This window comes from Phragmites australis, chromosome 14 (genome assembly GCF_958298935.1).
Source record: "Phragmites australis chromosome 14, lpPhrAust1.1, whole genome shotgun sequence".
NCBI lineage: Eukaryota > Viridiplantae > Streptophyta > Magnoliopsida > Poales > Poaceae > Phragmites > Phragmites australis.
Window position 1 is genome coordinate 4,922,479 of NC_084934.1, and position 27,500 is coordinate 4,949,978.

Below are 27,500 nucleotides of genomic sequence, written 5' to 3' on the forward strand. Positions count from 1 at the left end.
CCACGGGCAAGCTCCTCGGTTTCTTGGTTTCCAACCGAGGAATCGAGGCCAATCCAGAGAAGATCCGGGCCATCGAGCAGATGCGACCCCCGGCTCGACTCAAGGAGGTCCAGTGTCTCGCCGGCTGCATGGCGGCCCTCGGGCACTTCATCTCCAAACTTGGGGAGCGGGGGCTCCCCCTCTTCAAGCTTCCGAAGAAGACCGGTCGTTTCGACTGGACGCCGGAGGCTGAGCAGGCCTTCCGCGATCTGAAAAAGTACCTCACCTCACCGCCCGTGCTGGTGGCCCCATCCGAAGGCGAGCCACTACTACTCTACGTATCGGCCACTCCTCAGGTCGTAAGCATGGTGCTGGTGGTGGAGCGCGACGAGTGCGCGGGGCCAGGTGCTGGGTCCTAGCTCCCGGCCGCCCCCGAGCACTCCCTCGTCCTCGCGGCTCCCCCCGAGCAGGTGGTCGAGCCCAAGCACTCGGCTCCTCCCGATCAGGGAGTAGAGACCGAGCACCCGGTCAGTCCTGACCACGCCGCCGAGCTTGGGGGCTGCGACAGCCCCTCGGGTGAGGCCGCGATCCGGGCCCGCTGGGTACAGCGACCGGTGTACTTCGTCAGTGAAGTCCTCTGGGAGGCCAAAACGAGGTACCCCCAGGCTCAGAAGCTGCTCTACGCCGTGCTCATCGCTTTCCGGAAGCTGCATCACTACTTCCAAGCGCACAAGGTCTCAGTGGTTACCACGTATCCACCGGGACCCATCCTCCGGAACTGAGAAGGCACCGGGCGCGTCGTCAAATGGGCAGTGGAGCTGGCAAAATTCAACTTGCACTTCGTCGGTCGCCAGGCGATCAAAAGCCAGGCACTCTCTAACTTCGTGGCAGAGTGGACGCCCATCCCCGAGGTCGTCCCAGAAGAGTTTTCTGCATATCCCGGGCACGATGCGCCCGGGTACTGGATCATGCATTTCGACGGTTCCCTCTCGCTGAAAGGCGCGGGGGCCGGAGTGGTTCTCACCTCCCCAACAGGTGAAGAACTCCGGTACGTCGTGCAGCTACAGTTCCGCGCATCTAACAACATGGCGGAATATGAAGGTCTCATCACCGGCCTCCGAGCCGCGGTGGGCCTCGGGATTCGTCGCCTCCTGGTCAAGGTATGTTCCCAGCTGGTGATCAATCAGGTATCTAAAGAGTACTAGTGCACGGATCCTCAAATGGCGGCGTACGTGGCGGCAGTCAGGAAGCTGGAGAGGCGCTTCGACGGCCTGGAGTTACGGTACATCCCTCATCGCGACAACACTCCGGCCGACGAGCTCTCCCGCCTGGCCTCCTCCCGTGCGCGCGTCCCTGCCGGAGTCTTTGAAGAAAGACTCACACGGCCTTCCGTCCTGCCTGCCGAACAGGACGAAGGGGAAACCTCGAACTCAATTCAGGGGACCCCGGTGGTGCCCTCAGTGGGAAGCCCCGTCAGGGTACCGCCGTCCGGCGAGTGCGCTGCACTTGCTGAATGTTCTCAAGATGCCTCGTGGATGGACGACATCCGAGGGTACTTGAAGGAAAAAGTTCCTCCCCGGGGATGAGGCGTCTGCCGAAAGAGTTGTTCGGCAGTCCAAACGCTATGCCATAGTAGATGGGCATCTCTACCGGCGTAGCGCAGGCGGAATTCTCCTGAAATGCATCTCCCGGGAAGAAGGCGGCGAGCTCCTCGTTGAGATCCACGAGGGCGAGTGCGGTGGCCATGCATCGTTCCGCACGCTGGTCGGGAAGGCCTTCCGGCAAGGTTTCTACTGGCCTACAGCCCTCCAGGATGCTTCTGAGCTGGTCCGGCGCTGCAGAGTGTGCCAGTTCCACGCAAAGCAGATTCACCAGCCAGCTCAGGCTCTTCACACCATCCCCCTGTCATGGCCTTTCACGGTCTGGGGGCTGGACATTCTGGGTCCATTCCCCCGAGCAATCGGGGGCTATGAGTACCTCTACGTCGCCATCGATAAGTTCACCAAGTGGCCGGAGGCGGTCCCAGTCATCAAGGTGACCAAGAACACGGCGCTCCAATTTATCCGCGGTATCACCAGTCGCTTTGGTGTCTCGAACCGGATCATCACCGACAACGGCACTCAGTTCACAAGTGCCCTATTCCGGGACTACTGCGAAGACCTCGGCATCAAGCTCTGCTTTGCCTCCGTCGCTCATCCTCGGAGTAACGGGCAAGTTGAGCGCGCCAACGCGGAGATACTGAAGGGCCTCAAAACCCGGACCTATGACGTGCTTGCAAAGCACGGGAAGAGATGGGTGGACGAGTTACCCGCCGTGCTGTGGGCCAACCGGACCACACCAAGCCGCGCTACTGGGGAGACTCCTTTCTTCCTCGTATATGGCGCTGAGGCGGTCCTCCCCTCCGAGCTCACTCTAGGCTCCCCTCGGGTGCATGCATACTCTGAGGGCGAGCAGGAGCAGCAGAGGCGCGACGACGTCGACTACCTAGAAGAGCGCTGGCGGCGCGCCGCCGTCCGGGCAGCCCGCTACCAGCAAAGCCTGCGGCGCTATCACCAGCGCCACGTCCGGGCACGATCCTTTGAGGTGGGGGATCTAGTTCTCCGACGCGTTCAGTCGCGCGAAGGAAAGAATAAGCTGTCCCCTATGTGGGAAGGTCCCTTCACCGTGATCGGGGTCCCGCGAGAAGATTCTTTCAGGTTGGCTGCAGAAGATGGGCAGCCGCTTCCCAACCCGTGGAACATCGTTCATCTGCGCAGGTTCTACCCGTAGATGGCCATGCTCGCGGCTCTGGTCAACCAGGCCGGGGGCTTCCCCCCGCCCAAGTTGACCGGGGGCTACCACTAGCTAGGTAAGTCACCCAACCTTGTAAAAATTATCAATTCAGTATGAATATTAATGTGCAATCGTGTGTCAATTTCATTTTTTCTGGATTCCATATGTTTAATCTGTCTGGTGAGATGCTCGATTGTGCGAGAAAAGTTCATTCTCTCATTTTCCCCGCTGATAAAAGAATCCCGATCGGTATGCGTGCGGGTGGTTGCCGCTGACTTACGTCTGATGTGGTAGGCTGTGGTGTTCGGTGTCGTGGCAGGCTCCCGGGCACTACCGAGTCCCTGGGCACCCTGGGTAATCCTATCGCTCAAGCCGCTCGAGTAGTCCGGAGCCCAGGCCCCAAGGGCGGGCTGTCGGTGCTCGGTCTGGTCTGTCATACCCGGGCGCCACCGAACCATAGGACCTCTGGGTTATGCCTCTGCCTCCTCTTGTCCGCCGGTCTGGGTATTCGAGAGGTCTCGGGTCAAAAACGAGAGTAGTCTATAACAAGTACCGCACTAACAGAGAGCACCAAACAAGGATTTTCTCCATTTTCTCTTAAGTCACAGATCGACAATCAAAGCAAAAGCAGCTCGACCGCGAGGGCCTTGATGACTAGGTCGCTGCTCGGCCCCAAGGGTCCCTGGGTGGTCCTACCGCTTAAGCATGAGCGATCGAGACCACCTGACCCCGGGCTCTTCGCGCGCCCCTTGATGCTCGGGCGCCCCGGCTGAGGGAACCAAGTTCCCGGGCACCCCGAGCTCGGAGCGCACGCCCCTCCTGGATCGGATTGGCCGAAAGGCCGACAGCTGTCCGGTGAGTGGTTAAATTCAGACGAATTTACGTTCAATAATATTTTATTCCCGAGTCGTCCTCGGGGGCCCTCGTATTCTAATCTGCCCGGTGAGATGGTCTCCTCGCGCACAAAACCCTACCGTGTGTCCACTTTTTCCTAGAACGACAGAACGGTCCGTAGAAAGGTGTACCGTACGTGCGGTAATGTCTGACCGAAGTCTTTCATGGTGGTCGTGGTGTTCGGTCTGCTTTTAAGGGCCCCGAGCACTACCGAGTCCTTGGGCGCCCTGGGTAATCCTATCGCTCGAGCCACACGAGTAGTCCGGAGCCTAGGCCTCAGGGGCGGGCTGTCGGTGCTCGGTCCGGTCCGTCCTAAGCCCGGGCACCACCGAACCAAGGGGACTCTTGGTCACATTTCCGCCTGCGCGTGTCTCCGGTCTGCTGACTGAGTGGTCGCAAGGTGGAAAAGTGTTCACCGGTTATGGCGTGCTCTGTGCTGGATCGACCTATCTCCCGAGCAAGGAAGTTCGTGTCTTTGTCTTTTGACTTAGCCGATGCGAACTCGCGAGGGCTCGGGGGCTGAACGCACCGATAAGGATAGTTAGGATGACATCGTTCTCGGGGAAGGAAAGGTCGGATCAAACAGACTAAGTACTCCTCGGGGCATCAAGGCAGAACATCAGAAACAACATCAAACACTCAGGAGAATACTGAAGTTGCGAGCCCAAAGAAAAGCTTCCATTATATTTACAAAGGGAATACAAGCATTTCTAAGGGATCACTCCCGTATTTACATCAAGACAAAAACAAAAGAAGAGGAAACTACTACAAAAAGCCTAATCGGAGGCGGAGTCGGTGTCGGCGTCGGAGTCGGAGTCGTCACGCCCACCCCCGGGGGCTGGCGGCGGCGACACTTCCCGCCTGAAGCCGGCCGCCACCTCGGCAGCGGTGCTCTGAACCGCTTCCCGGGCGGCCTCTCCCTCGGCTTCGACTACTCCTTCCCGAGCTGGCTCCAGCGGGAAGTTTGAGTCTCTGCTCCAGGACGTCCTCGGCCACCGCTTGGGCCAGGCCGCGTCCTTCCTGGGCGGCAAGCTCCTGGACGGCCCAGGGCAGCGCCTCAAGGCGCTCGCAGACCTGCTGGAATCCCAGGACGAATCGGCCGGGACCATCGCCCATCGACTCCACGACGAGTCGCCCAAGGCCGGCCCGCGCCACGGACCGTCGCATCCGCCAGAGTATGTCCTCCAACATCTGCTGCAGGTTGACCTGCGCGACAAAGGCAGCCTCGAGCTTCTCCTTTGCGATCCGCAGCTGCTCCTCGAGTCCCTGGCCCCCGGCCGCGCCAGAAGAGCCGGCGGCGGGTGCAGGGCCGGTGGCTTGCTTCGCCTGTGCCACCAGTTCGGACAGAGCCCGCTCGTGGGCGGTTAGCTCTGCCTCGTCCTTGGCGATCTGCTCCTCCCTGGCAGCGGCGGCCGCTGCCGCCTCGGCAGCCTCACCCTCCCGGCGGGTCAGCAAGTCCTCCCGGGTGCCCAGGTCCGCCGCCGTAATCTCGGCGTCGAACTCCTCGATGGTGACGTCCTCCTCCCAGCGTCGGAGATCCCCTTCGGTATTCTGGAGCTCCGCTGCCCAACGCTGGAAGTCGGCGTGAGCCCGGTCGACCTCGCTCTCCCGATGGGTCAGGTTAGCTTCGCGGGCCTCCACCGTCCACTCGCGGCTCACGACCGCCTCCTCCCACTCCTGCATCTGCCTCTCCCTGGCGAAGGCCTCGGCAGCTTTCTGCCGCGATGCCTCCGCCAGGCGGGCGGCGTCTTCTCGCTCCCGCGCAGCTTCTACGCGGGCGCTCCCCAAAACCTCCCGCTCCCGCGCGATCTCCGCGCGGGTATCCTCCAAAATTTTCTGCTCCCGTGTGGCCGCCGCGCGGGCCTCTTCCATAGCGCTTCGCTCCTCCTCGTTGGCGGCGCGCTGCGCGGCAAGGCGGGACTCGAAGGCTCGCCGGGCGGTCGTAAGCTGCGCCCTCTCCGAGTCCAGCCTGGCGCGCTCTGCCTTAAGCTGATCCTCCTTCACGTCCACTGCCGTGCCCAGCCGCTCGACCGCCACCTGGACACACTCGATCGCGACCAGGAAGGGGTCGGCAGGCCGGCCGGGCGCCGGTTGGGCGCTGGTTTCCCCGCTACCCTCCTCCGGGGGGTTCGGGGTCCCTGAAGGTTGCAGCTCCGTCATCCGCCCCGGGCTCGGCACGCCCGGAGTAGGTTCGACCGGCGCCGGGGTCTCGGGCGACGGCTGCGTCCCCGCCTCAGCCGCCGCGTCCGTCATCCCCGCCTCGGCCACCGCATCCACCGTCCCCGCCTCGGCCGCCGCGTCCGCCGTCCCCGCCTCGGTCGCCGTGTCCGCTGGCCCCGCCGCCATCGCCGCGTCTGCCTACCTCGGCTCCGTCGGTCGGCTTGGCTCGGGTGCTGGCACCGGCGCCGGCGCTTCTTGAACCTCGGCGGTGCCCGTGTGTGGCCTGCAGGAGAAAGATGAAGATCAAAACCGAAGCTTAGTTCGGGCGAAGCGCGCCCAAGAAAGAACGAATGATGAAACTTACGCGGTCGTAGTCCCCTAGTACTGCCATTGGGCCACCGGGAGCCTGAACTCCGGGCCCGACAGCGCCGGGCCGGAGTCCTCCCTTCTCCTCTTCCGCCGGGAGATCGGCGGGGCTGCCGCGCGGTCTCCGGGCGCCGAATCGGGCCCCATCCTTATGAGGCGCGGTTCCAGAACCGAAAACGCCACCGTTGCCGACGGCGACGGTGGGTACTCCGGCGCGGGAATGTAGAGTCGGGGGCGCTTCCCCCGGTCCTCCGGTGCCGCCGCCGCTCCGCTGTCGGCGGTGCCTCCTCCTTCGGTGCGACGGCTGCTGCCCGTAGCGGCCCCACCGCTGGTCTGCGGCTCGCCGCTCGAGGCGCTCGGGCCACCGGTCCGCACCGGACTGCCCGCGGCCCCTTCGCTGGCCGCCTTATCCAACCCAGGGAGCTCGGGAGCCTCGGGGCTCCGGCTCCTCTGCCGGTCGACGAGCTCCTGGGCGTCAAACTCCGGGAGCTTCGCCTGGATCGCCGCGCGCTCAGGGCTGGCGCAGAGCGCCATCTCCCTCCACGGGAGCTCCGCCCGGCTCATGTCCTCCACGCCGGTGACCACCTGGATCATGCCCCTCAGCTCCGCCGGGCCTAGGTCCCAGCTTGCGCCGATTTGGGTCCGGGTGATGTCCTCGGGCCCGGTGTAGAGCCAGCATGGCCGGTCCCGCTCCCGCAGGGGCGCCAGGCGGCGGCACAGGAAGTCCGCCACCACCATCACCGAGGTCAACCTGGCGTCGCGCAGGAAATCGATGCGCTCGAAGACCAGCTCCAACCTCACGTCCGGCAGCGGCGGTGCCTCCCATGTCGATTTCTGGGGCTCCGCCGCCACCTCCAGCAGGGCGAGGCGGTCGTGGGGGTCCACGTCGACGTAGAACCAGTCCCGCCGCCACTCCTCCCATTTGCTTCGCAACACCTGGGGGATGTACCGCTCCCCCATGCCGTCCCGTAGCCGAAGGTTGCAGCAGCCCGCGACATCCGCCGTGGAGTACCCTCTCTTCTTCCCGGCCGATCACAGGACGAAGAAATGTCAAACAAGCGTCACCGACGGCGCCACTCCCACGAATATCTCGCATAGGTGCGCGAACACCGCCAGCACGACGACGGAGTTGGGGCTCAGATGCACCAACTGCATGCCGTAGGTGTCAAGGACTTGGAGGAAGAATGTCGAGAATGGCGGCACAAGTCCCACCGCCACAAAGGATGTGAACAAGATGATGCGCCCGGGGATGGTCGTCGCCGGCGGGAAGTTCGCCGGCGTCACCACCGAGGCCCCCTGCTGGCCCTCGGGGACCAGCAGTTTCCTGATCTTCTCTGCCGCCTCCTCGTTCCTCAAGCGAGACTCCGGCAGCACGCCGTCCGGAGTCCTGTCGCGGTGGCTCCCCCCAGCTCTCGACATCTCGTCGGAGGGGGAGGTTGTCTTGGTGGTGGAGAGGAAGAGAGAGAAGCGCTCTGGTCGCCTAAGGGATTCTAAGGTCTCAGGAGCGCGAAGGAAACAAGAGCAAGATCGCAAGGTGGCGTAAAGAGGGGGGCGGATCGCTCCCCTCTCCCTTTTATACCTCAGAGAATTCAAACGTCTCCTGCCAACGGTGCACTCGACAGGACGGTTTCCTCGATCGACGCAACCGCCAGGCGAATTTCCCACTGGTCTGCGGCGTTAGCGGCTGCCAGGCGTATTTTCCTCGATCTGCACGGCAGCCGCGCGTGCCGCCCGTACCGTTGTCATGCCCTTCGGGAGTTGTGTGGACGCGCGTCCATTCGTCTCCCAGTTGGGCCGTACCAAAGGCCTGAATCTAAAGGGCCACCTCCTGAAAGCTTGCCATGTAGCGTCCACGCCTGCCCCGGCCTCGATTCGCGATGAAGGGCCCATCCGCAGTCTCCGTGCCATCGCCTGCCAATAGGCCCGGGGGCTACTGTCGGTGTATCAAGAACCGGGGGTCCCTGAGTCCCGAGGCCAGGCCAGCCATCCGCCACCTGGCGCCATCCCGCGAAGTCCCTCCTGTAGGATGAGAAAAACTCAAATCCCGGGAGAAGGTACCCGGGGCCACAGTCCGTGGTCCCCGAGCACCCCAGTTCCCCGATGATCCGCAGAGTTTAAGTACCGGGAAGAAAGTGCTCGGGGAGGTGCCCGATCATCCCCGAGCGCCCTAGTCCCCCGACGATCAGAAGAGCCAAGTTCCGGGAGAGAGTGCTCGGGTCTGCGTGTGGCAGCTCCCGAGCGCTCGGTTTCCCGAGGATCCGCGTAAGAGTGCTCAGGAAAGAGTGCTCGGGGCTGCACGTGGCAGCCCCTGAGCACTCGGTTCCCCGAAGGTTCATGTAAGAGTGCTCGGGAGAGAGTGCTCGGGGCTGCGCGTGGCAGCTCCCGAGCGCTCGGTTCTCCGAGGATCCGCGTAAGAGTGCTCGGGGCTGCACGTGGCAGCCCCCGAGCACTCGGTTCCCCGAAGGTTCGTGCAAGAGTGCTCGTTAGAGGGTGCTCGGGGAGGTGAACAGTACCCCCGAGCACCCGGTACCCCGAGGACAAGGATAGGCATTCTCGGGAGAGAGTGCTCGGGGAACAGTACCCCCGAGCACTCGGTGCCCCGATGACTCAGAAAGACCCCCGAGGCACCCGCCGATGGGGTGTCAGCCAGTCAGAGGTCAGAGGCCGCATTTAATGAGCGTGCGTGGCCTGACATCCCCAATTGCTCCCGCCGTGGTGTCAGTTCATGCCATGTTTTGGCACAGAGGCGTGGGGCTATTAATTGCACGGGTCCCGTCCCGTATCATCCGGCGTGTCTCGGGATAACATCGCAAGAATCAAGGCGTTCCGTCTGCCGCCCTGCTGTGGCAGAGGAACAAGACAGGGCGGGCACGCCGGGCTGCTCCGAGGCTGCCCGGTGGGCCCTCTCCATGGCGCCCGTTGCCAGGGCGTTTATGGTGACAGGTGACCGGGCGTGCGGCGTTTTTTCCACCCCCGGTCACTTCACCCAGAAGAGATGATGACACCTTTCCCAGTCGCGGTGTCTTGGAACTCGTGCCTTCCTCCTTCCCGTTCGGGGCATGACTCGGCCGGCAGGTACTTAAAAGAGCCGGCTGCACAGAAGAGAAGGGGGGCGAGCCGAGACACAGAGCGCACGAAGAAGAGAAACCCGAGCCCAACCAATCGAACAAGCGAACAAGAGATCGCAAGCGCACAAGAACCGAACTATAGACCAACCCAAGGCACAGTTCTTGCCCAAGAACAAGGGAGCATCAAGCTCTTAGTTAGACAAATATCCTTGTAACCAGCAACATCCTTGAGGGACTTCCTCAGGACAGTTATTGCATCCATACAGGAGTAGGGTATTACGCTCCCGTGCGGCCCGAACCTGTCTAAATTCCGGTGCATTTACTTCTTTTTGCACTAGGTCATCATCCCCCTCCACCGGCCATTGCATTTGCATTCACTTCCATTTATTTCTCCGATGAACTTATTCAGGATCATCCCCCCGGTCGAATCTCTAAAAAGGGGTTTCTCGGGATCCCTGCGACAGGAGTTAATCCTCCGACAGTGACGGTTTTATCGGCCTCTTGGAGATATCAATATGCAATAGTTTCATTAGCCAGTCGCTCATTTGAGTTCACAAGAGTTTTTAGGCCACTCAGAAGTGATATGTGGCCAGGAGGATCTATGACAATAAAAGTTGGACAATGGCAATTCTAATTGCATTTCAGAAACAGCACTTCGATATGGCATACATTCATCCATATGATAATGTATATTATTAATAAAAGAAAATTGTTGACATCATGGAAAGTGGAAAAATAGCATCCTTCTATATAGTACCAATGTTCGAATGAAAATATCTGACTAACACACTATATCTTGTTCATAACATAAGGCATATAAGGTAAGTTGTCCATAATATCATCAAACACCAAAGTGCTGTTGTGGAACGGGTTGGCTACGCTAGTCTAAAATAAAAAATTTCTACTGTATTCACCTAGGAAACCATGCAAGTAGGAGATCATAGATTATTACCACTTGACATGCAGTGCAATGGAAGAAGAGTTAGAGTAGATTGATCCAACGTCATGCTCAAACTCCTCGAACAACTTTTCGATTAGGTCCGCGACCAGTCCCACACAAGTGGTCACGCTCCTTGACCAACTCCGAGTAGGTGGTCACGCTCCTTGACCAACTCTGAGCAGGTGGTCACGCTCCTCAACTAGCTCAGAGCAGGTGGTCACGCTCCTCGACAGCTCCCAACATCGTTGTCACGATCCGCGACCATGAAGGGAAACCTTGACCACGTCCTCGAGCACGAAGAGGAAGTAGTCGATCCCATCGACCACCTTATTGACCAGGTACTCGTACTCCTCGAGCACCTGCAAGCGGGTACGTTTGTGCTCCTCAACGACATAGCACGACCAGCGTTGTGATTAGAGAGCACGATCAGCACCACAATCTTCATACCGAAGAGATTAGCACTGCAATAGCAGCAATGCCTCTACAGTATCCACACGTACAAGGACGGAACACCTTACGCTGGTGTGCTAGCACCGTATGCCCGATTAGGGTTTTGTAGAGAGTTCGGGAATAGGTGGCGGCCAGGGTTTTGGTGGCGAAATCAACTCATGTGCCCATGACTCCTGCCTCCTCTTATATAAAGCATGCTAATGAGCCTTTAATCATATTAAAGCCCATCATAAATCTAAACCCTAATAGATATTCAATCATATTAAATCTCATTCGCAGATCCAATCTGCATACGTGATCACCTCTAGGACATATCACCAACAATCTCTCACTTGCACTAGAGTCGATTCATGTAAGTTTTAAATTCCATCCCTTCAAGTGTGTGACCCGTTAAATTCATATGTAAATGGCCGCTACCCAGAAACCCTTTCCAAATTGCAAGTCAACAACGGTACCTAGTAGTCCATATTGACTCCTGAGCACACATAAAGATCATATCGGCTGAACCTTGATATACACATGCACCAATCCCTTAGTTACACGATACCAGTCAAGCTCAAAGCGAGATACTTACCACCCCTGTGATAGCTCGACCATTCACTACTTTCATCGCCATATCTTTGTACATGCATGTGTTAAGTATATAGCTTACGTAGCCTACCTTCTGATGAGCCAGGAGCTCAGATGTCTAAGACGCAACATGTACGAATCGCTACGCTACGTTTCTTTCTATATGATAATATGCACCGAGGGCAAGGATAATATGAATTTGGAAAGGGGTCGCAAGAGTTGGATATTCTTTGGATGTAAATATCTGGTTTTAGGGGTAGAAAAGCAGGAAGGTGTGTGTATGTGGGGGGGGGGGGGCACCTTCTGATGAGAAGCATTGTTGTTGGTCAAATCTTTTTTCTCTTTGAACATCAATATCTAAAAATCATATAGATTAACAACATAAAATTATGTTACTAAAATCATCATGAAAAATACTCTCATAATATATAACTCTTTTCTATTTAAAATAATATGTTTTCATAGTTATTTCTAGTTAAAGTATCATATTGAAGATCATGTTGATGCCCTAACAGACTTATATTTGGGATCAGAGAGAGTAGTTCTTGAAACTAGTGAATTAATTAATTACCAATCTGCTACTTGACAAGGTAGAATTGTATTCTCTCTATAAGTAGGATTCAATTATGTACGACCTTGGCACATCTATTTCTCTAGGATTTTCCACTCCAATATGACTTTGTTCTACACTATAAAAAACTATTTTTCAAGACACCCAGAGTGTCTTTCCATATACGAGTCATATAGCAAAGCGTCTGAGCGATTTCTAGATGCAGATGACATAAGAAGTTGCCTGTGTAAAGATCATTTTCGCAGGCGATTCCTTACAAACCGCATGTGGTAATGATTACTACAAGCGGTTCACGTAAGGAACCGTCTCTGAAAATTAGACGGTTCCTTATATGAACCGTCTTTAGAAATAGGATGATTAGCACAGACAGTTCACATAAGGAACTGTCTATGATAATAGCCATTTTTAGAGACGGTTCCTTATATGAACTGACTGTAAAAATGAAGGGCCATTTTCAAAGACGGTTCACAAACCGTATCTAAAAATGGATAATAGATTATTTTAAGAATAAGGAGAAGAAAAAGAATACTACCAACTCCAACATCTCCAATAAGATCAATAAGAAAAAGATCAAAGACCCCCACTATCAATAACAAGACCTAGCTTACAGAAGTACTAGTGATAACAATAACATATGCACTCCTTTTAATCGATATCTTATATCTAAAATTTCAAATGATTAGATATCTAAATAACTTCAAATGATTTTTTTTAAGATGTAGTTTATATAAGGAACCACCTATAATATTGGATGATAGTTTATCTTAAAAAATTCATAACTTTTTTCACACGAAATCAGATGAGGATAAACTTTATATAAAAATTATAGCTCTCGACGAGATCTATAACTTTTAGTTGAAAATATTTTTATTTGAAGTTATTTAGATTCCCAAATAATCGTTTAAAGTTTCAGATAGAAGATATCAAAAGGAATGCATATGCTGCTATGATCAGGAGTGGTTCTATGGTGAGATGGTGATGAGTGGTCACACGAGCTGAGATGTTTCGACTTCGAGTGCCAAGAACTGCACACACGCATATTTTATACGAAAAAAACTTGCAATGTAGCGGCCGTGGGGGTACCTGGTCGGTTAAAAAAAATCATTTTTTGGGCAAAAAATGTCAACTCGGGGATCGATTATCACAGGCAGTCCACGTAAGAAACCTTCTGTGAAAATTGATTTTCATAGACGGTCTCTTTTACGCCTGTAAAAATCGTCCATTTCCATAAACTTTCGATCATAGACGGATGCATTAAACATCTCTGAAAATAGGTTACCATGTGTCTCTAATAATAATTTTTTTAGTAATGCTATTTTCTTTCATTGCATCCTTTTCCTTCTATCAATCTGTGTCTTCTCCTCCTCCCGGCTTCACTTCTCTTCAGCCCCATTCATTCCAAGCGAAGATAGCACCACCCAACATTGGTGAAGAGGTCCAGTTGTCATCAGCTTAACACTGATACTGTCATTTGGCTTGCACAAAAGCAACTATAAACGCTCATTGCTTGGCAACGGTTGTCTTGCCGGAGCCCATGCAAAAATAAATGGTCAAGCTACAAGGAGGATTACTATAAAATGTCGAAGGAGCCATGAATATCTACGTTAAAGGTAGTTTTCGTTTAATATGGAAAATAGGTTTAACTTTGGATTTGAATTTTTATTCTATTTATTAACAGTTCGATGAAAATAATTTCTTGTGATGTAACAAGGTTCGTGGTCCATTTTGTTGAGGAGATTTGTCTCAATGTGAGTCCCTTTTTCCTATGGATAGAATGAAGAAGAGCATGTCTGAATGGTATGGGATGCTTAAGATTGCTGAGGAAAGTATTGAGAAAAGCTCTACTCATGTGATGATGGTTTAGAAAGATAGTAAGAATAGAAAGCGCAAAACCAAGGCTAAAGCATCATATGAGATCTCGAGCTTAAAACATAAACCTATTGGAAAGTCTAAGGCTGGCCCTGCTGCTTTTGATGCTTGCCACCATTGTCATAAGTCTGGTCATCAGCGGAGGAACTACAAGCTATACTTGGAAGAACTCAAGAAGAAGAAGAAGGGAAGTAAGACTTCCACTTCAGGTATAAATGTTATTAAAATTAATCTTACTACTCATCTTAATGATTCATGGGTATTTAATATTGGATCAATGATTCATACTTGCAAATCGTTGTAGGGACTAAAAAGGATTAGGTAGTGTGTGAGAGGCAAGATGGATGCTTGTGTCGGTAATGGTGCAAAAGTTGCTGCGTTGGCCGTCGGTATTTATTCTTTATCGCTACTCTCATGATTTATTTTGAAATTAAATAATTGTTATAACATTTCTGCCTTGGGTAAGAACATTATCTCTTCTTCATGTTTCGAAGAAGATGGTTATGAATTCATAATAAATAACAAGTATTGTTCAATTTAGCTGAATGGTATGCTCTATGGTATTTATCCATTGATGAATGGATTATATATTCTAGATCTTGAGGATGTTCCTATCTATAACGTTAATATGAAGAAGCTTCAGCTTAATGATTTGAATCTCACTTTTATTTGGCATTGTTGCTTAGGTCATATAAATGAGAAACACATGCAGAGGCTCTATAAAGATGGTTTTCTAAATTCATTTAATTTTGAATCATTTGACACATATGAATCTTATTTACTTGGCAAGATGACTAAAACGTCTTTCAATGGTCAAAGTGAGAGGGTAAATGAATTATTGGCCCTCGTACATACAGATGTATGTGGACCAATAAGTTCTACCGTTAGAAGTGATTTTTAGTACTTCATTACTTTTACCGATGACTTTAGTAGATATGGTTATATCTACCTAATGAGGCACATGTTTGAGTCATTCGAAAAGTTCATGGAGTTTTAGAATGAAGTATAAAATCAACTTGGCAAGATAATTAAATTTCTGCGACTGATCGTGAAGGTGAATATTTGAGCCATAAGTTTGGTGATCATCTAAAGCAATGTGGAATTGTTCCACAGTTGACTCCGTCGGGTACACCTCAATGGAATGGGGTTTCCGAACGGAGGAACCGAACTTTTCTAGAGATGGTCCGGTCTATGTGAGCCAATCTAATCTTCCATTATCCTTCTAGGGATATACTATAGAAATTATTGTGTTCACTTTAAATAGGGTTCCATATAAAGCTGTAGAGAAGACACCATATGAGATATAGACTAGGAAGCATCTTGTGTTATCTTTCCTTAAGATCTGGGGTTGTGAGGCCTATGTAAATGTTTAACGTCTGATAAGCTCACTCCCAAATTAGATAAATGCTTCTTTATGAGGTATATTAGGGAAACTAGATGATATTACTTCTATAACTAGGAATAAGGCAAAGTGTTTGTCGCCCGAAATGGTATTTTTTTGGAGAAAGAGTTTCTCTCAAAGAAAGTTTGTGGGAGCACGGTGCAACTCGAAGAGATTTGGGAACCATCAGAAAGTGTTTCAGCCCCTACTGAACCACAATACAATGTTGCAGAATATGTTGTGGAGACACAAGCCCTACGACAGTTGAAAGGGTTAGTTGTGCACTTGAGAGGTTTATGTTCCTAACCACAAAGTAGTGCGACATACTATTGTTATATAATGACGAACACAAGACCTACTCATAAGCGATGGTGGGACCAGACTCTGAGAGATGGCTTGGAGCTATAAGATTCGAGATAGAATCCATGCACAATAATCAAGTTTGGAACTTGGTTGATACACCTGATGGTGTTAAAGCAGTTGAGTGCAAATGAGTTTTTAAGAAAAAGATAGATGTTGATGGAAATATTCATATCTATAAGGCATGATTGGTGGTAAAAGGTTTCAGGCAAATTTAAGGAGTTGATTATGATGAAACGTTTTTGCCCGTCGCAACACTGAAGTCTATCCGGATTATCCTAGCAATTGCGTCATATTATGACTATGAGATATGTCAAATGGATATCAAAACGGCTTTCCTCAATGGAAACCTAAGTGACGATGTGTACATGACACAGTCTGAAGGTTTTATCAATCCGAGAAATGCTAGAAAGATATGCAAACTGTAAAAGTCCATCTATGGACTAAAGCAAGCTTTTCAAAGTTGGAATCTTCGTTTTGATGAAGTGGTGAAAGGGTTTGATTTCATCAAGAATGAAGAAGAGACTTGTGTTTAAAAAAGGCTAGTGGGAGCACACTTATGTTTCTAGTCTTATATGTATATGACATATTGTTGATCGGGAATGATATTCCAATGCTTTATGCTATCAAATCTTCGTTGCGAAAGATTTTTTAATGAAATATCTTAGAGAGGCAACATACATATTAGGCATCAAGATCTATAGAGATAGGTCAAGAAGGCTAATCGGATTAAGCTAGAGTACATACATTGACAAGGTATTAAAATGGTTCAATATGTAGGAGTCCAAGAAAGGTTTCTTGCCAATGTCATATGGCATTCTCAGCAAGAGTCAGTGTCCTACGACACCTGATGAGCTTGAGAGGATGAGTACGATCCCGTATGCTTCTGCAATCGTGTCCATCATGTATGCTATATTTTGTACATACCCAGATGTTTCCTATGTTCTAAGTGTTATGAATAGATACTAATCAAACCCGGGTGAAGCTCACTGGGTAATAGTAAAGAATATCCTAAAGTACTTGAGAAGTACTATGGATATGTTCCTAGTCTATGGAGGTGGGGAGTAGCTCGTTGTAAATGGTTACACCGATGCTAGCTTCCAAAATGATAAGGATGCTTTGAGATCGTAATCTGGTTTTGTGTTTTGCCTCAATGAAGGAGCCGTGAGTTGGAAGAATTCCAAGCAAGAAACGGTAGCCGATTCCACGACAGAGGCCAAGTATATCGCAGTTTCTGAAGCTGCGAAGGAGCAGTGGGTTAGAAGAGTTCCAAGGAAGAAACGGTGGCCGATTCCACAACAGAGGCCAAGTATATCGCAGCTTCTGAAGCTACGAAGGAGCCTATTTGGATCAAAAAGTTTGTTTCTGAGCTTGGTGTGGTACCTAGTGCTTCTAGTCCAATGGATCTTTATTGTGATAATAGTGAAGCCATTGCGTAAGCCAAGGAACCTAGGTTGCACCAAAAGTCCAAACATATACTACGGCGCTATCACCTTATTCGAGAGATTTTAGATCGGGGTGAAGTGAAGATATACAAGGTACACATGGATTTGAGTATTTCTAATCATTGACAAAGCCACTCCCGTTCCCAAGCATAAGGCGCACAAAAGAGCTATGAGTATTAGATACTTACATGACTGACTCTAGTGCAAGTGGGAGATTGAAGATGATATGCTCTAGAGGCAATCATAGAGATGATTGTATCACACATCTATGTTATGTATTTTTGAATAGTGTGTTATTCTAAGAATGACTATTATTTACATTGATTGATAAGTATGTGACTTGTTCGTTGAACTCTTTATTTATATGATGATGTTATTCTAAATTGATCTCTAGTCACGTATCATTGTGATGATTCATAAGACTAGCACATGTATTGATCGATGATCACGTTTCACGAAGCATAGGTATAGAGATAACAGGTCAATAATACATATATTTATGTTGGAGAACATGCTGTTGGATAGACCCATCTTGAGATACTACTAAGATTGTTATTTATGATGTACCATCAGTTGTTATCTTAGATGGTGTTCCTGCAGGATCATTAGACCTAAGATCATAATTGATTTTCAGAATGTGTAGTGACATACTCTAGGGCTGCTAAATGTTATTCTATAACTGGGTAGTCATAAAGGTAGTTTTTGGGTTTATTACGAAACATATCGTGGGGTGTGAGCGATCAAGATGGAATTTACCCCTCCTTAATAACAGGAGAGATATATCTGGGCCCCTCGAGGTAGTTAGATTGAGAAAGTACATGTCTATGTCAATATGATTAAAGAGTTAATCATGATGAATCCACTACCTGATCGAGTGAATGGTCGGGCTATCACAAGGGTATCACATATCTCACCTTGAGCTTGATTGGTATTGTGAGGCGAAGGGGTCGATGCATGTGTATATCAAGGTTCAGCCGATATGATCTTTATGTATACTCAGGAGTCAACATATCCTGCTAGGGACCTCTATTGACTTCGGTTTGGAAAAAGTTTCCGAGTCTTAGCCATTTATACATGGACCTTACGGGTCAGACACTTAATGGGTTGGAACAAAACATACGAATTAGATTCGTACATGGGTTTGATTGGATTGTGATCCATGAGGTGTTAGAGTCCTAAAGGGCTTCTAACGTGGGAGCCAATTAGCGAGCTCTATATAAGGAGAGGTGTGGGGTGGAGCATACAGGGGAGAACCACTCCGAAACCCTAGCCGTAACTCTTCACACAATTTCCCAAAACCCTAGCCGCATGAGCGGTGCTAGCACATCAGTGCTCGGTGATCCTGCCCAGTACATGTGGATACCGTAGAGATGCTGCTGCTATTGCAGCGCTGATCTCCTCGACGTGAAGATTGCAATGCTTTTGTCCAGCTGGTCGAGGACCTACTCGGCTGGTCGACATACCTACTCGGAGTTGATCGAGGACACGACAAACCTGCTTGAGGAACTGGTCGAGAAGTACGACCACCTGCGCGGAGTTGATCGAGGACGCAACAGGCCTGCTTGAGGAACTCGTCGAGAAGCACGACCACCTGCTCAGAGCTGGTCGAGGAGCGTGACCACCTGCACGGGGCTGGTCACGGATCTGATCGAGAAGCTGCTTGAGGAGTTTGACGCGCAAGATGTTGGATCGGTCTACTCCAATTCCTCTTTCGTTGCACTGCACGTCAAGTGGTAAGATCGATGATCTCCTATTTGCATGGTTTCTTGAGTGAATGAGGTGAAATTTTTTATTTTTAAGCTAGCATAGTCAACCCATTCCCCAACAGCTACATCATATTCAACCACTTCTTACCTATCTAGGCCATCTTGATATGATTATGTTGTGAATTTTAATGGGTTATTTTTACTGCTATCTAACTAAGCTTACTCTGCATTGTTTTATCCGACTTCATGTTAGGAATGCGATCTGGCTTCAAGATATTTAGCTTTTCCTTCAGCTGTTGGCTCTACGTAAATAAGGCATTTCTAGGAATCAAGATCTGATCGGGTCTCTAGGATCAGCTTCCGTGCTTGGAATCAACTCCTCTTGGCGTACCTCTTTCCTTCTTATATAACTAGGGTAGAGTAATCATATCATATTTGGAAACTATGAAGGCAACCTTCCTAGATTGTATTTGTTCTAGATATTTAGAATATTTTTTCCTAATCTAGAATAATTTCTGTATAGAACCTAACTGGAGCCCACGACAATTGTAAAACTTACCGTATCGGGTTAAGTACATGTGTATGATGGACAAGGATATACCCTATTTATAGTAAATACATAATTATTAATTATATGTTCCTCGTCAGCTAACCCCTAACTCCCCTCAGAAGATGGCAACTGGATTATGTAGAGAATTTTGAGGCTGAAAGGAACATATATGGTAATATTCATATAAGGCTCGCACACTATCTCCAGCTTCCATGTAAGTGCAATGGAATGCTACCTACTATCTGATGATAAAATTCAGAGGTCAAGACCCGCGCCTCCACTTTTCCTTCGTCGTCCACCAAGGGCGTGTGCTGGAGCAGTAGATCAGTCCTTTGTTCCAATAGTGGCGGTAGCAGCAGGTGATGAGGTGATTGACCATGCTGTGCGGACATGGCGGTGGACTCCGGACAGTGTCTCCATCGCACGCCGGCAACAAGGTGCCATCACCGAGATTGTACTGCAGTACGCGATCCTTTTCGATGTCACAGATAATGATGGAGTTCCGAGAGATGGAAGGCAGCCCTTTGGAGGAGACCGCCAAGCTTCGCATGCCGAAGATGAGGCAGTGGTCGCCGATGCTTGTCAGTGGAGCAGCAGGCCGTCCCTGCAGGAGGTCGGCGAGCCTGATCACCACGAGGTGCGAACAGGAGATGTCGGTGTTGCCAACCACCAGGATCTCCGAGTCGCATTCCACAAGCCGCGGCTGTATCATCAGATTGGCTGGGAGTTTGGCGATCGTCTGAGGCGGTGGCAGCGACGGCGAGGATGAGCCATCCTCCTCGAGGAGGGGCGGGTCAAGGCGCAAAATGCTTGGCTCCTCAGACGAAACAAATTGGACCATGTAGAGGCTGCCATGGAACGGCAGTGTTCTGCTCATGCTCAAGCTGTTCGCGCTACATCTTGTGAGCGTCCACCCCCTGTCGCCGGTGGACGCATGGGCGAAGCCGTCGAGATACTCCAGCGCGAGCAGGACGGTGATGGTCCCGGTCGCGGGGGCGACGGAGACAGCCGCGGAGACCCTGCGGAAGTACGGCAGCAGGTTCAGGTTGAGCTGCGGGTAGACGGACTTGAGCGGCGGGAGCTCACAGATGTCGCCGGTGAAGGGATTAAGGAGGTGGACGGTGGTGTCAACGTCGCGCTGCAGGAGGACGAGGCCGTCGGTGGAGTCGAGCACGGCGTGGTCCACGAAAAGCGGGAGGTGGACGCTGACTAAGGCGCCGGTGTAGCGGTTGAAGAAGCGGACGTGGCCGCAGAGCTTGGCGTGGCCGGGGTGCAGGCCATGGCCCTCGGGGAGCATCATCCACAGGCGCGGGTGGAAGCGGGGGTCGGCCACGCCGCGCCCGCGCGGGTCGACGGTGCAGGAGCGCCAGTGGGAGCACGCGGCACGGAGCCGGACGTAGTCAATCAGGTCGCCGGCGAGCACCCGCTCCGCGATGCACTCGACCAAGTCTACGTGCATCGACGACCAGTCCGCTGCCGCCGGCCGAGGCCGCCGTGGGCTAGCCATCCTGAAACGAAGGCGACACTGGTGGTCCAAATCCAAAGGGACACAAACTTGAAGGCGAGGGAGGCCACGCTAGATACAGTAACCTCCGATCTCCCTTATATAGATAGTGCTTCCGACTCCGGAAGGGACACGGCTTCCCACTCCGGTCACGAAAAGAACACGGCATCCGACTCCGATTCTGGAGCTTGATCACATAGGGGACATGAGCTGTTAGGTTTATTATGTGAAAAACAGATAAATGAGATATAGGTAAGTGAAGGTAAATATACGATTCGTCACTTATATTGTTTTAGGTCGAGAATAGGTATTTACTCGTCACTGATAACAGATAATATGTGACGAATTTAGTTATTATCCGTCACTTATGTTATAGATGACGGGTCGTAATATTATCCGTCATCTATAACATAAGTGACGGGTAATAACTAAACTTATCATTTATGACTTGGTCATAAGTGACGGATCTTCCTGCACCAGTCATAAGTGATAGGTTGTGTTACGAACCGTCACTTATAACTTGTTAAAGGTGATGGGTCTCCCTGGACCAATTATAAGTGACATATCGTAATATTATCTGTCACTTATTATTTGTTATAAGTGACGGGTAATATTATCACCTGTCACTTAGTACTTAGATCTATTTTAACACTTGGTTAACCACTATGAGGGCGAACAGTTACTTAACAGTTTCGTCTGCACAGTGCTGGTGATTTTCACCGACTCCGGTAGAGATTTTCTAATATCTTGTTGATTTAAAGTTTGAATTGGTGCTGGGTCTTTCAAGGTTTGCATCTCTCATTTTCTCCTCATTTCCTTCTCCTCATCCTATTTGGTAGTTTTATTATGCTTTGAGTTGTAATCGGCCATTTTACATCTTTATCTAAAATCTTAGTACAAGTTATTTGTATTTATGGTAGATTTGATATTAAGTTTGCCCGATCTACCACGAGATGCCACGGATCTAGTGTGTTTGTATGGAATTTTTAATTGCATACTTAACCATGAAATTAAAGTAATTGTTAATGAAGAATGAATATTTTTAAATTAATTGTAGATGACAGACAGAAGTTAGATGTACCTCGAGACCTGAACTTATCTGGAGTACCTGAGCGGGGTGAAGCATTTCATGAGTGCTGCCTTAGCGGATATAAAATATTGTGGTAAAACGACAATATATTATCCATATCGCGATTGCAAGAATGATAAGAAGTTCTAAAATCAGACAATATCCATGCACACTTGGTCATGCATAGAACTCCAAATGCTCGTTCCATGTCCTTCCTAACTGCTTCTTGAGCTTTGGTGAAATATTTCTTCTTATTGCCTAGTGGAGATGATATTGTCTTTACAAATGTGGCCTATATAGGATTTATACCATTTGCAAGGTAATATCTCATTGTATAATTATGATCATTGATGATATAATTCACTTTTGGAGTGTGACCTTCAGCAAGCTTCGCAAAGAGTGGAGAGTATTGAAGAACATTGATATCATTATGAGACACAGGTAAATCAAATAATGCATGCCAAATCCAAAGATCTTGTGAAGCAACGGCTTCGAAAATGATTATAGGCTCGTGAATATGGCCGTTGTACATACTTTTCCATGCAGCTGGGCAATTCTTCCACTTTCAATGCATACAATCGATGGATTCTAGCATTCCCAGAAAACATCTTGCCTCCCCAAGTGCAAGTAATCTAGTGGTATCGTTCTTATTTGGTGATCTTAAATACTCACCTCCAAATACTTCAATAATAGATTTGACAAGCTTTTTCAGACTATCTATAGCAGTACTTTCTCCGATATGAACATAATCATCCGTTGCATCCGCTGCTACTCCATAAGTTAGCATACAGAATGATGCGGTAATCTTTTGCAAACAACTTAACCCAAGTTTACCGGCTGTATTTCTTTTTTTGCACAAAGTAGTCATCATGTTCTTCTACATCACACATTATACGTACAAACAGAGAACATCTCATTCTAAACCTGTGCGGGTATGATAAGAATGAACCATACATGTCACGATCTATAAGAAAGACAAAAAGAAAAATATGTATTGATTACAAACCTGCATCTGAACAAAGTAGGACCGTACGTAAGATGATTCGAGAAGTAGTCTTGATACAGTCTCAAATGCCTTGCTTCTCTATTCCGATGAACTACTTGATGCCTAAGGACAGATCTACCATGGTGCAATTCCTTGTCAAACTGCTATTGATTGTGTGCTACGTGTGCTGTAGTAATAACGAATTCATCGTCTTCATCAGTTGATGATAAATTTAATATCTCTTGCATGAGAAAGCTACAACAATTTATCGTAAAACAGATCAATTTCTCCTCGGCTGTTGCGCACACACACGAGAGGCCAGGGACAACATACGAGAGCCTACATACGCACGGTATAGATGGCGTGTCCGCTCAGGATTGACGACGTGTGGTCGCTCGCGATCTATGGTCCGTGCCTTTAGGGGTGAAAATGGATGGCAGAAAATCCGAATTATTCGATTCCGTATCCGTTAAAATACGAATATGAATATTCGTATCCGTATTCGTTTCTGAAATAGATATTAAAATGGATATATCCGAATTCGTTTTCGAGATTCGGATTCAAATGTAGATATCCGAATTCAAGATATATCCGATTCGTATCCGTATCCGCCAACCAGGGAACCAAATTTTGCTAAAGTTTTATAAATTTCAGATATGAACGAAATTCCAACCCAATCAAATTGGAACAAATTTCAGTCTAATTTCATCAAATTTTAGTTAAATTTGATCAAAAATTTAAATTTCCAACATGATTTTTGAACAAAATTTCTAAAATTCCAGCCCAATCAAATTAGAACAAATTTCAGTCAAATTTTATCATTTTTTTTCAAAAATTTAAATTTCCGATCTGAATTTTAAAGATCGAGTAGATATCCGAATGCCGATTCGTATTCGAACTATCCGATTCGTATTCGTATTCGAAAATATCCGGATCTGTATTCACATTCAAATTAAAATATGGTAAATCGTACTATCCGAATTCAATTCATGCATATTCGATCCGTTTTCATCCTACGTGCCCTGGTTTGACTCACGCCGTTCGAGAACGATGGCGTGACGCGACACAGGAGACGATCGCTCGGGATAGCTGATGTGACGGCGTGACCACATGAGACCACAAGAGACGGCGTGGCGTCGCTCGGGATCGCTGGAAGGGAGACGGCAGGGGCGGCAATGGGCGGGCCTAGGGAGACGAGGCGTCGTATGACCGAGTGCTTGGTTAGCTAGTACAGATGATAATCCCATTTACTCTCACTGACTTACCGGTCCCACTCGCAGACCGAACCGAACCTGGTTGAACCGGACCGAGTTGCAATTCCACCGGTCCGCTCTGGTCCACCCCGTCCCCAACTCGCCTCCCATTCCCCGCACGGCACCCGGCCCTCATCGAGCAGCGAGATGGCTCCGCCGCCGCCGCCGCTGATGGACGACCTCGTCGGCGAGATCCTCCTCCGCCTCCCGCCGGAAGAGCCCGCGAACCTCTTCCGCGCTACCCTCGTGTGCAAGCCCTGGTTCCGGATCCTGTCCGACCCCGCCTTCCGTCGCCGGTACCGCTTGTTCCACCGGACGCCGCCCATGCTCGGCATCTTCCAGAACCTGCGCCACGACAACACCATCCCCCGCTTCGTCCCCACCGCCGCCACCGTTTCCCCCTGCTCCCCGCCGTCGCTCGACTGCTGGTTCTGGTGGGCGCTCGACTGCCGCCACGGCCGCGTGCTGATCTACTCCATCGGGCCCACAAACCTCTTCGTCTGGGACCCCATCACCGGCGACCAGCAGCACCTGCCCGTGCCCGCGTACGCGTACGCGTATTGCACTGCGGCGGTGCTCTGCACCGCGGCCCGCTGCGATCACCTCGACTGCCGCGGCAACCCCTTCCTCGTGGTCTTCGTGGGCACCGGCGACAGGGACGGCGTCACGTGGGCGAGCTCGTTCTTGTCGGAGACTGGTGCATGGAGCACCCCGACTACCGTTGATCTCAGCGCCTCCACCACCGTTGATGTCGATTCCTTCATCGATACGAGGCCCAGTATCCTTAACGGAGACGCACTCTACTTCACCCTTGAGCGAGGCAAGAGCATCCTCAAGTACGACTTGGGCGAGCGGGACCTCTCGGTGATCGACGCGCCGGTGTGCGAGCAGACTGGTATCATCATGACTGCCGAGGACGGTGGGTTGGGATTCGCCGGCACTGAGGGCAACAGCCTCCACCTGTGGTCGTGGCTGGCCGGTGATGACAGTGTTGTGGGATGGGTGTTGTGCAGGGTCATCAAGCTTGAGACACTACTCCCAATTCACAACCCATATGTTCCGCCTCAAGCGATTGGCTTCGCCGAGGGCACAGATACCATTTTCTTGGACACAGATGTTGCAGTCTTCACACTCGAGCTCAAGTCAGGGAAGACGAGGGTATGGGAAACTGGTGGCTACTACTCCTTCGACTTCGTCGTCATACCCTTCATGAGCTTTTGTACTCCAGGTAGTAAGCCTTGGCTTGTGCCAAATTTTTACCTGTCCACCTCAAGTGTTTGCATTGTTGCTTCTATATTCTTGCTTAGTTGTGAATTCCATGTATTTAGTCAGGCTGCAAACAATATTTCAGTTTGTCACATAAATGTACGGATGCTGATCAGTGCTTAAGAACATCGAGTTTATAGAACAGGACAGATTGTAAATTTTGAGCTGAGATCTTTGTGTCAGGTTTACATTTATGCTTTTATGTGTAAAATGTTGGGCTATAGCATGGTTATAAGCTTTTTGCGTTGTATCTTTTCAGATCTTGCTATGGGCAGATTGCTGCTGCCATGAAGATGCAGTGATCCATCCATCAACATGATCCTGGTACTATTGTGTTCTCAAGAAGTTGATGATTGAAGTGTTTTGTAATTTTGTTCCAGTTGGACAGCTGAAGTAAGCAAGAAATAGGTCATCATGGTCAATTAGTATGTTTAGTTTTTGTTGGGCAGTTGAAGTAAGAAAGGAGTTGGTCTCAGTTGGGAAGTTTAACTAGGCAAAAATAGGCCGTCATGGTCGATTAATATCATGGTCTAGAGTTAATTAGTATGTCTGTCTTCGCTATTTTTTTCATGACTGTGGCCCAAGATCTATGGGTCCGATTTACTTTGTGCTTATTGTTCATGCTTAGCAACCCCACTTGGAATTGATATGCTGAATCTTCTCACGTTTTTCTCCCAAATGAATCTTTCAGTTCAGTTTTGGTTTCATTTCTAAGGTTTGTCCGAGTAGTACTTCAAGCCTTTATGGCATATTCATATTGGTATGTAGCTTCAGTATATATCTAGTTAGACTACAATGGTCTGTTTGTTTGCCGCTTTTGTTTTTGGTTTTTTTGAAAACTTATTCTTTTGGTTTTTCTGAAAAACTGTTTTTGAAAATACGTTGTTGGCTTTTACAATAAATTTTTAGTTTCTTAGCACATAACTTCTCAGAAAAACTTCTCTTAGCGAGCTTTTCAGCTTTTCGTTCATTTTTCTCAGAAGTAAGCTTCTGGCTTCTCCAGAAATCACTTCCAAGCAATCCCGTTTGTTTTGCGTTCTGGCTTTTAGCGGCAGAGAAGCCAGAAGCAAAAGCAGGAAACAAAAAGGGCCAAAGTTATGTTCAGTGTTACCTGAATACGGATACAGTTGTCGGAATCTAATTTGTTTTTAGGTGTCTAATTTGGTAAAGAAAACTTGGACATGCGAAATAAAACTCGGAATCTCACACGTGTTAGAATCTGACTCGAATTTAGGGTGTCCGATTTGAAAAAAAAAAATAGACACTGGTGTCGAGGTAACACCGACTATTTATGCTTGCAGCAAATTTCTATCCTCAGGACGCAGTAGTCTAATGAGCTGACGTTGGCTAATACTTGGCTTTTACATATCCATCAGCTTGAGTCCACAGGTGTTGGCATCTTGCAGTTGCGGCGCTGATACTTTGAAGTATTCTGTTTTCTGCTGGACACTAAACTAAGAAAATAATTAGTGTGCAATGTGTAATTCGCTCTTGGCTCTTGGAACTATTTTTGAAGTTTACATTTCAGTGTATCTTGTAATTCGCTCTTGACACAGCCACTTGAAAAAGGTTGCCCACGTACTAGTATAAGCATTTTTCAGGCATAAACATGGAACTGAAAGATATTGCAATTTTTTGAACAAAGTTGCCGAGCACTAGTTTCAGCTTTTCAGTCATAGGCTTGGAACTCAAAATATTCAAATTTTGGTTCCGTTTCAGATATTGAGTACACAAGGATGCTCATATGGCGAATACACGGAAGAACTTGAAACAAATCTGGGAGTCAAATCTGGAACCGAACACTGATAAGCTGTCGTCATAGTTACCAGGGTGTAGCAGTCGTCGTTTCGGTGGACCATGACGAGACGGCCGTTGAGCGCGGCCACGTGGAGCTGGTGGTCCGACGCATGGGCGGCGATGAAGGCTACGGCGGAGAGGAGGGAACGCCACGTCCGGCAGACGGCAGAGCGGCTTGACAGGGAGGCGCAGCGCAGCAGGATTTCACGCATCACGTCGGAGGGGAGGTCGCGGCGGCTGGCCTGTGATCCGGCGCCACGGAGATCGGCGTTAGCGACGCCATTGTCGAGGGCAAGTCTTGGAGCGCCGTCTTTGGGCCAGAGATGCCGACACCCGATTGGTCCGGCGTGGTCATTGTTTGTGATGTTATTCTTGCCGAAAAATCCGCGTGAGGTGGAATGAGAGAACAATTTATATATATGTACACGTGTCAACATAATTGTATACTTCCTAAAAAAAAATATGTTATTTTGGATAAGATATGATCTCTAATATATTTAACAACTATTTTATTATTATAATATATTTTATAAAATCCATTGCAT

General features: G+C 49.6%; 4 protein-coding genes across 6 annotated transcripts; 1 reads left to right on the top strand and 3 right to left on the bottom strand.

Moving 5' to 3' along the window:
* Positions 1-4,284: 4,284 nt before the first annotated feature.
* On the bottom strand, positions 4,285-5,805 carry LOC133890179 (uncharacterized). Its single transcript, XM_062330642.1, has 2 exons — positions 5,082-5,805; positions 4,285-4,295 (listed from the first exon to the last, which is right to left on the bottom strand). The coding sequence occupies exons 1-2, from the start codon at positions 5,803-5,805 to the stop codon at positions 4,285-4,287; spliced, it is 735 nt and encodes a 244-aa protein (XP_062186626.1).
* A 73-nt stretch (positions 5,806-5,878) lies between these two features.
* Positions 5,879-6,705, bottom strand: LOC133890180 (uncharacterized). The gene is made up of 2 exons (XM_062330644.1): positions 6,547-6,705; positions 5,879-6,088 (listed from the first exon to the last, which is right to left on the bottom strand). Exons 1-2 carry the CDS (start codon positions 6,703-6,705, stop codon positions 5,879-5,881), a joined length of 369 nt encoding a protein of 122 aa, XP_062186628.1.
* Positions 6,706-19,343: 12,638 nt separating this feature from the next.
* LOC133890181 (uncharacterized) lies at positions 19,344-20,588 on the bottom strand. Its single transcript, XM_062330645.1, has one exon. The coding sequence runs from the start codon at positions 20,586-20,588 to the stop codon at positions 19,344-19,346; it is 1,245 nt and encodes a 414-aa protein (XP_062186629.1).
* Positions 20,589-23,959: 3,371 nt separating this feature from the next.
* On the top strand, positions 23,960-27,401 carry LOC133891624 (uncharacterized). Of its 3 annotated transcripts, none has more exons than XM_062332352.1 (3): positions 23,960-25,120; positions 25,418-25,482; positions 26,878-27,401. In XM_062332352.1, the coding sequence occupies exons 1-2, from the start codon at positions 24,040-24,042 to the stop codon at positions 25,447-25,449; spliced, it is 1,113 nt and encodes a 370-aa protein (XP_062188336.1). In that variant the 5' UTR covers positions 23,960-24,039; the 3' UTR covers positions 25,450-25,482; positions 26,878-27,401. The 3 variants fall into 3 exon arrangements, with proteins under 3 accessions (XP_062188336.1, XP_062188337.1, XP_062188335.1); XM_062332353.1 differs by having other exon boundaries at positions 26,988-27,401; XM_062332351.1 differs by lacking the exon at positions 26,878-27,401 and having other exon boundaries at positions 25,418-25,822.
* Positions 27,402-27,500: the final 99 nt, after the last annotated feature.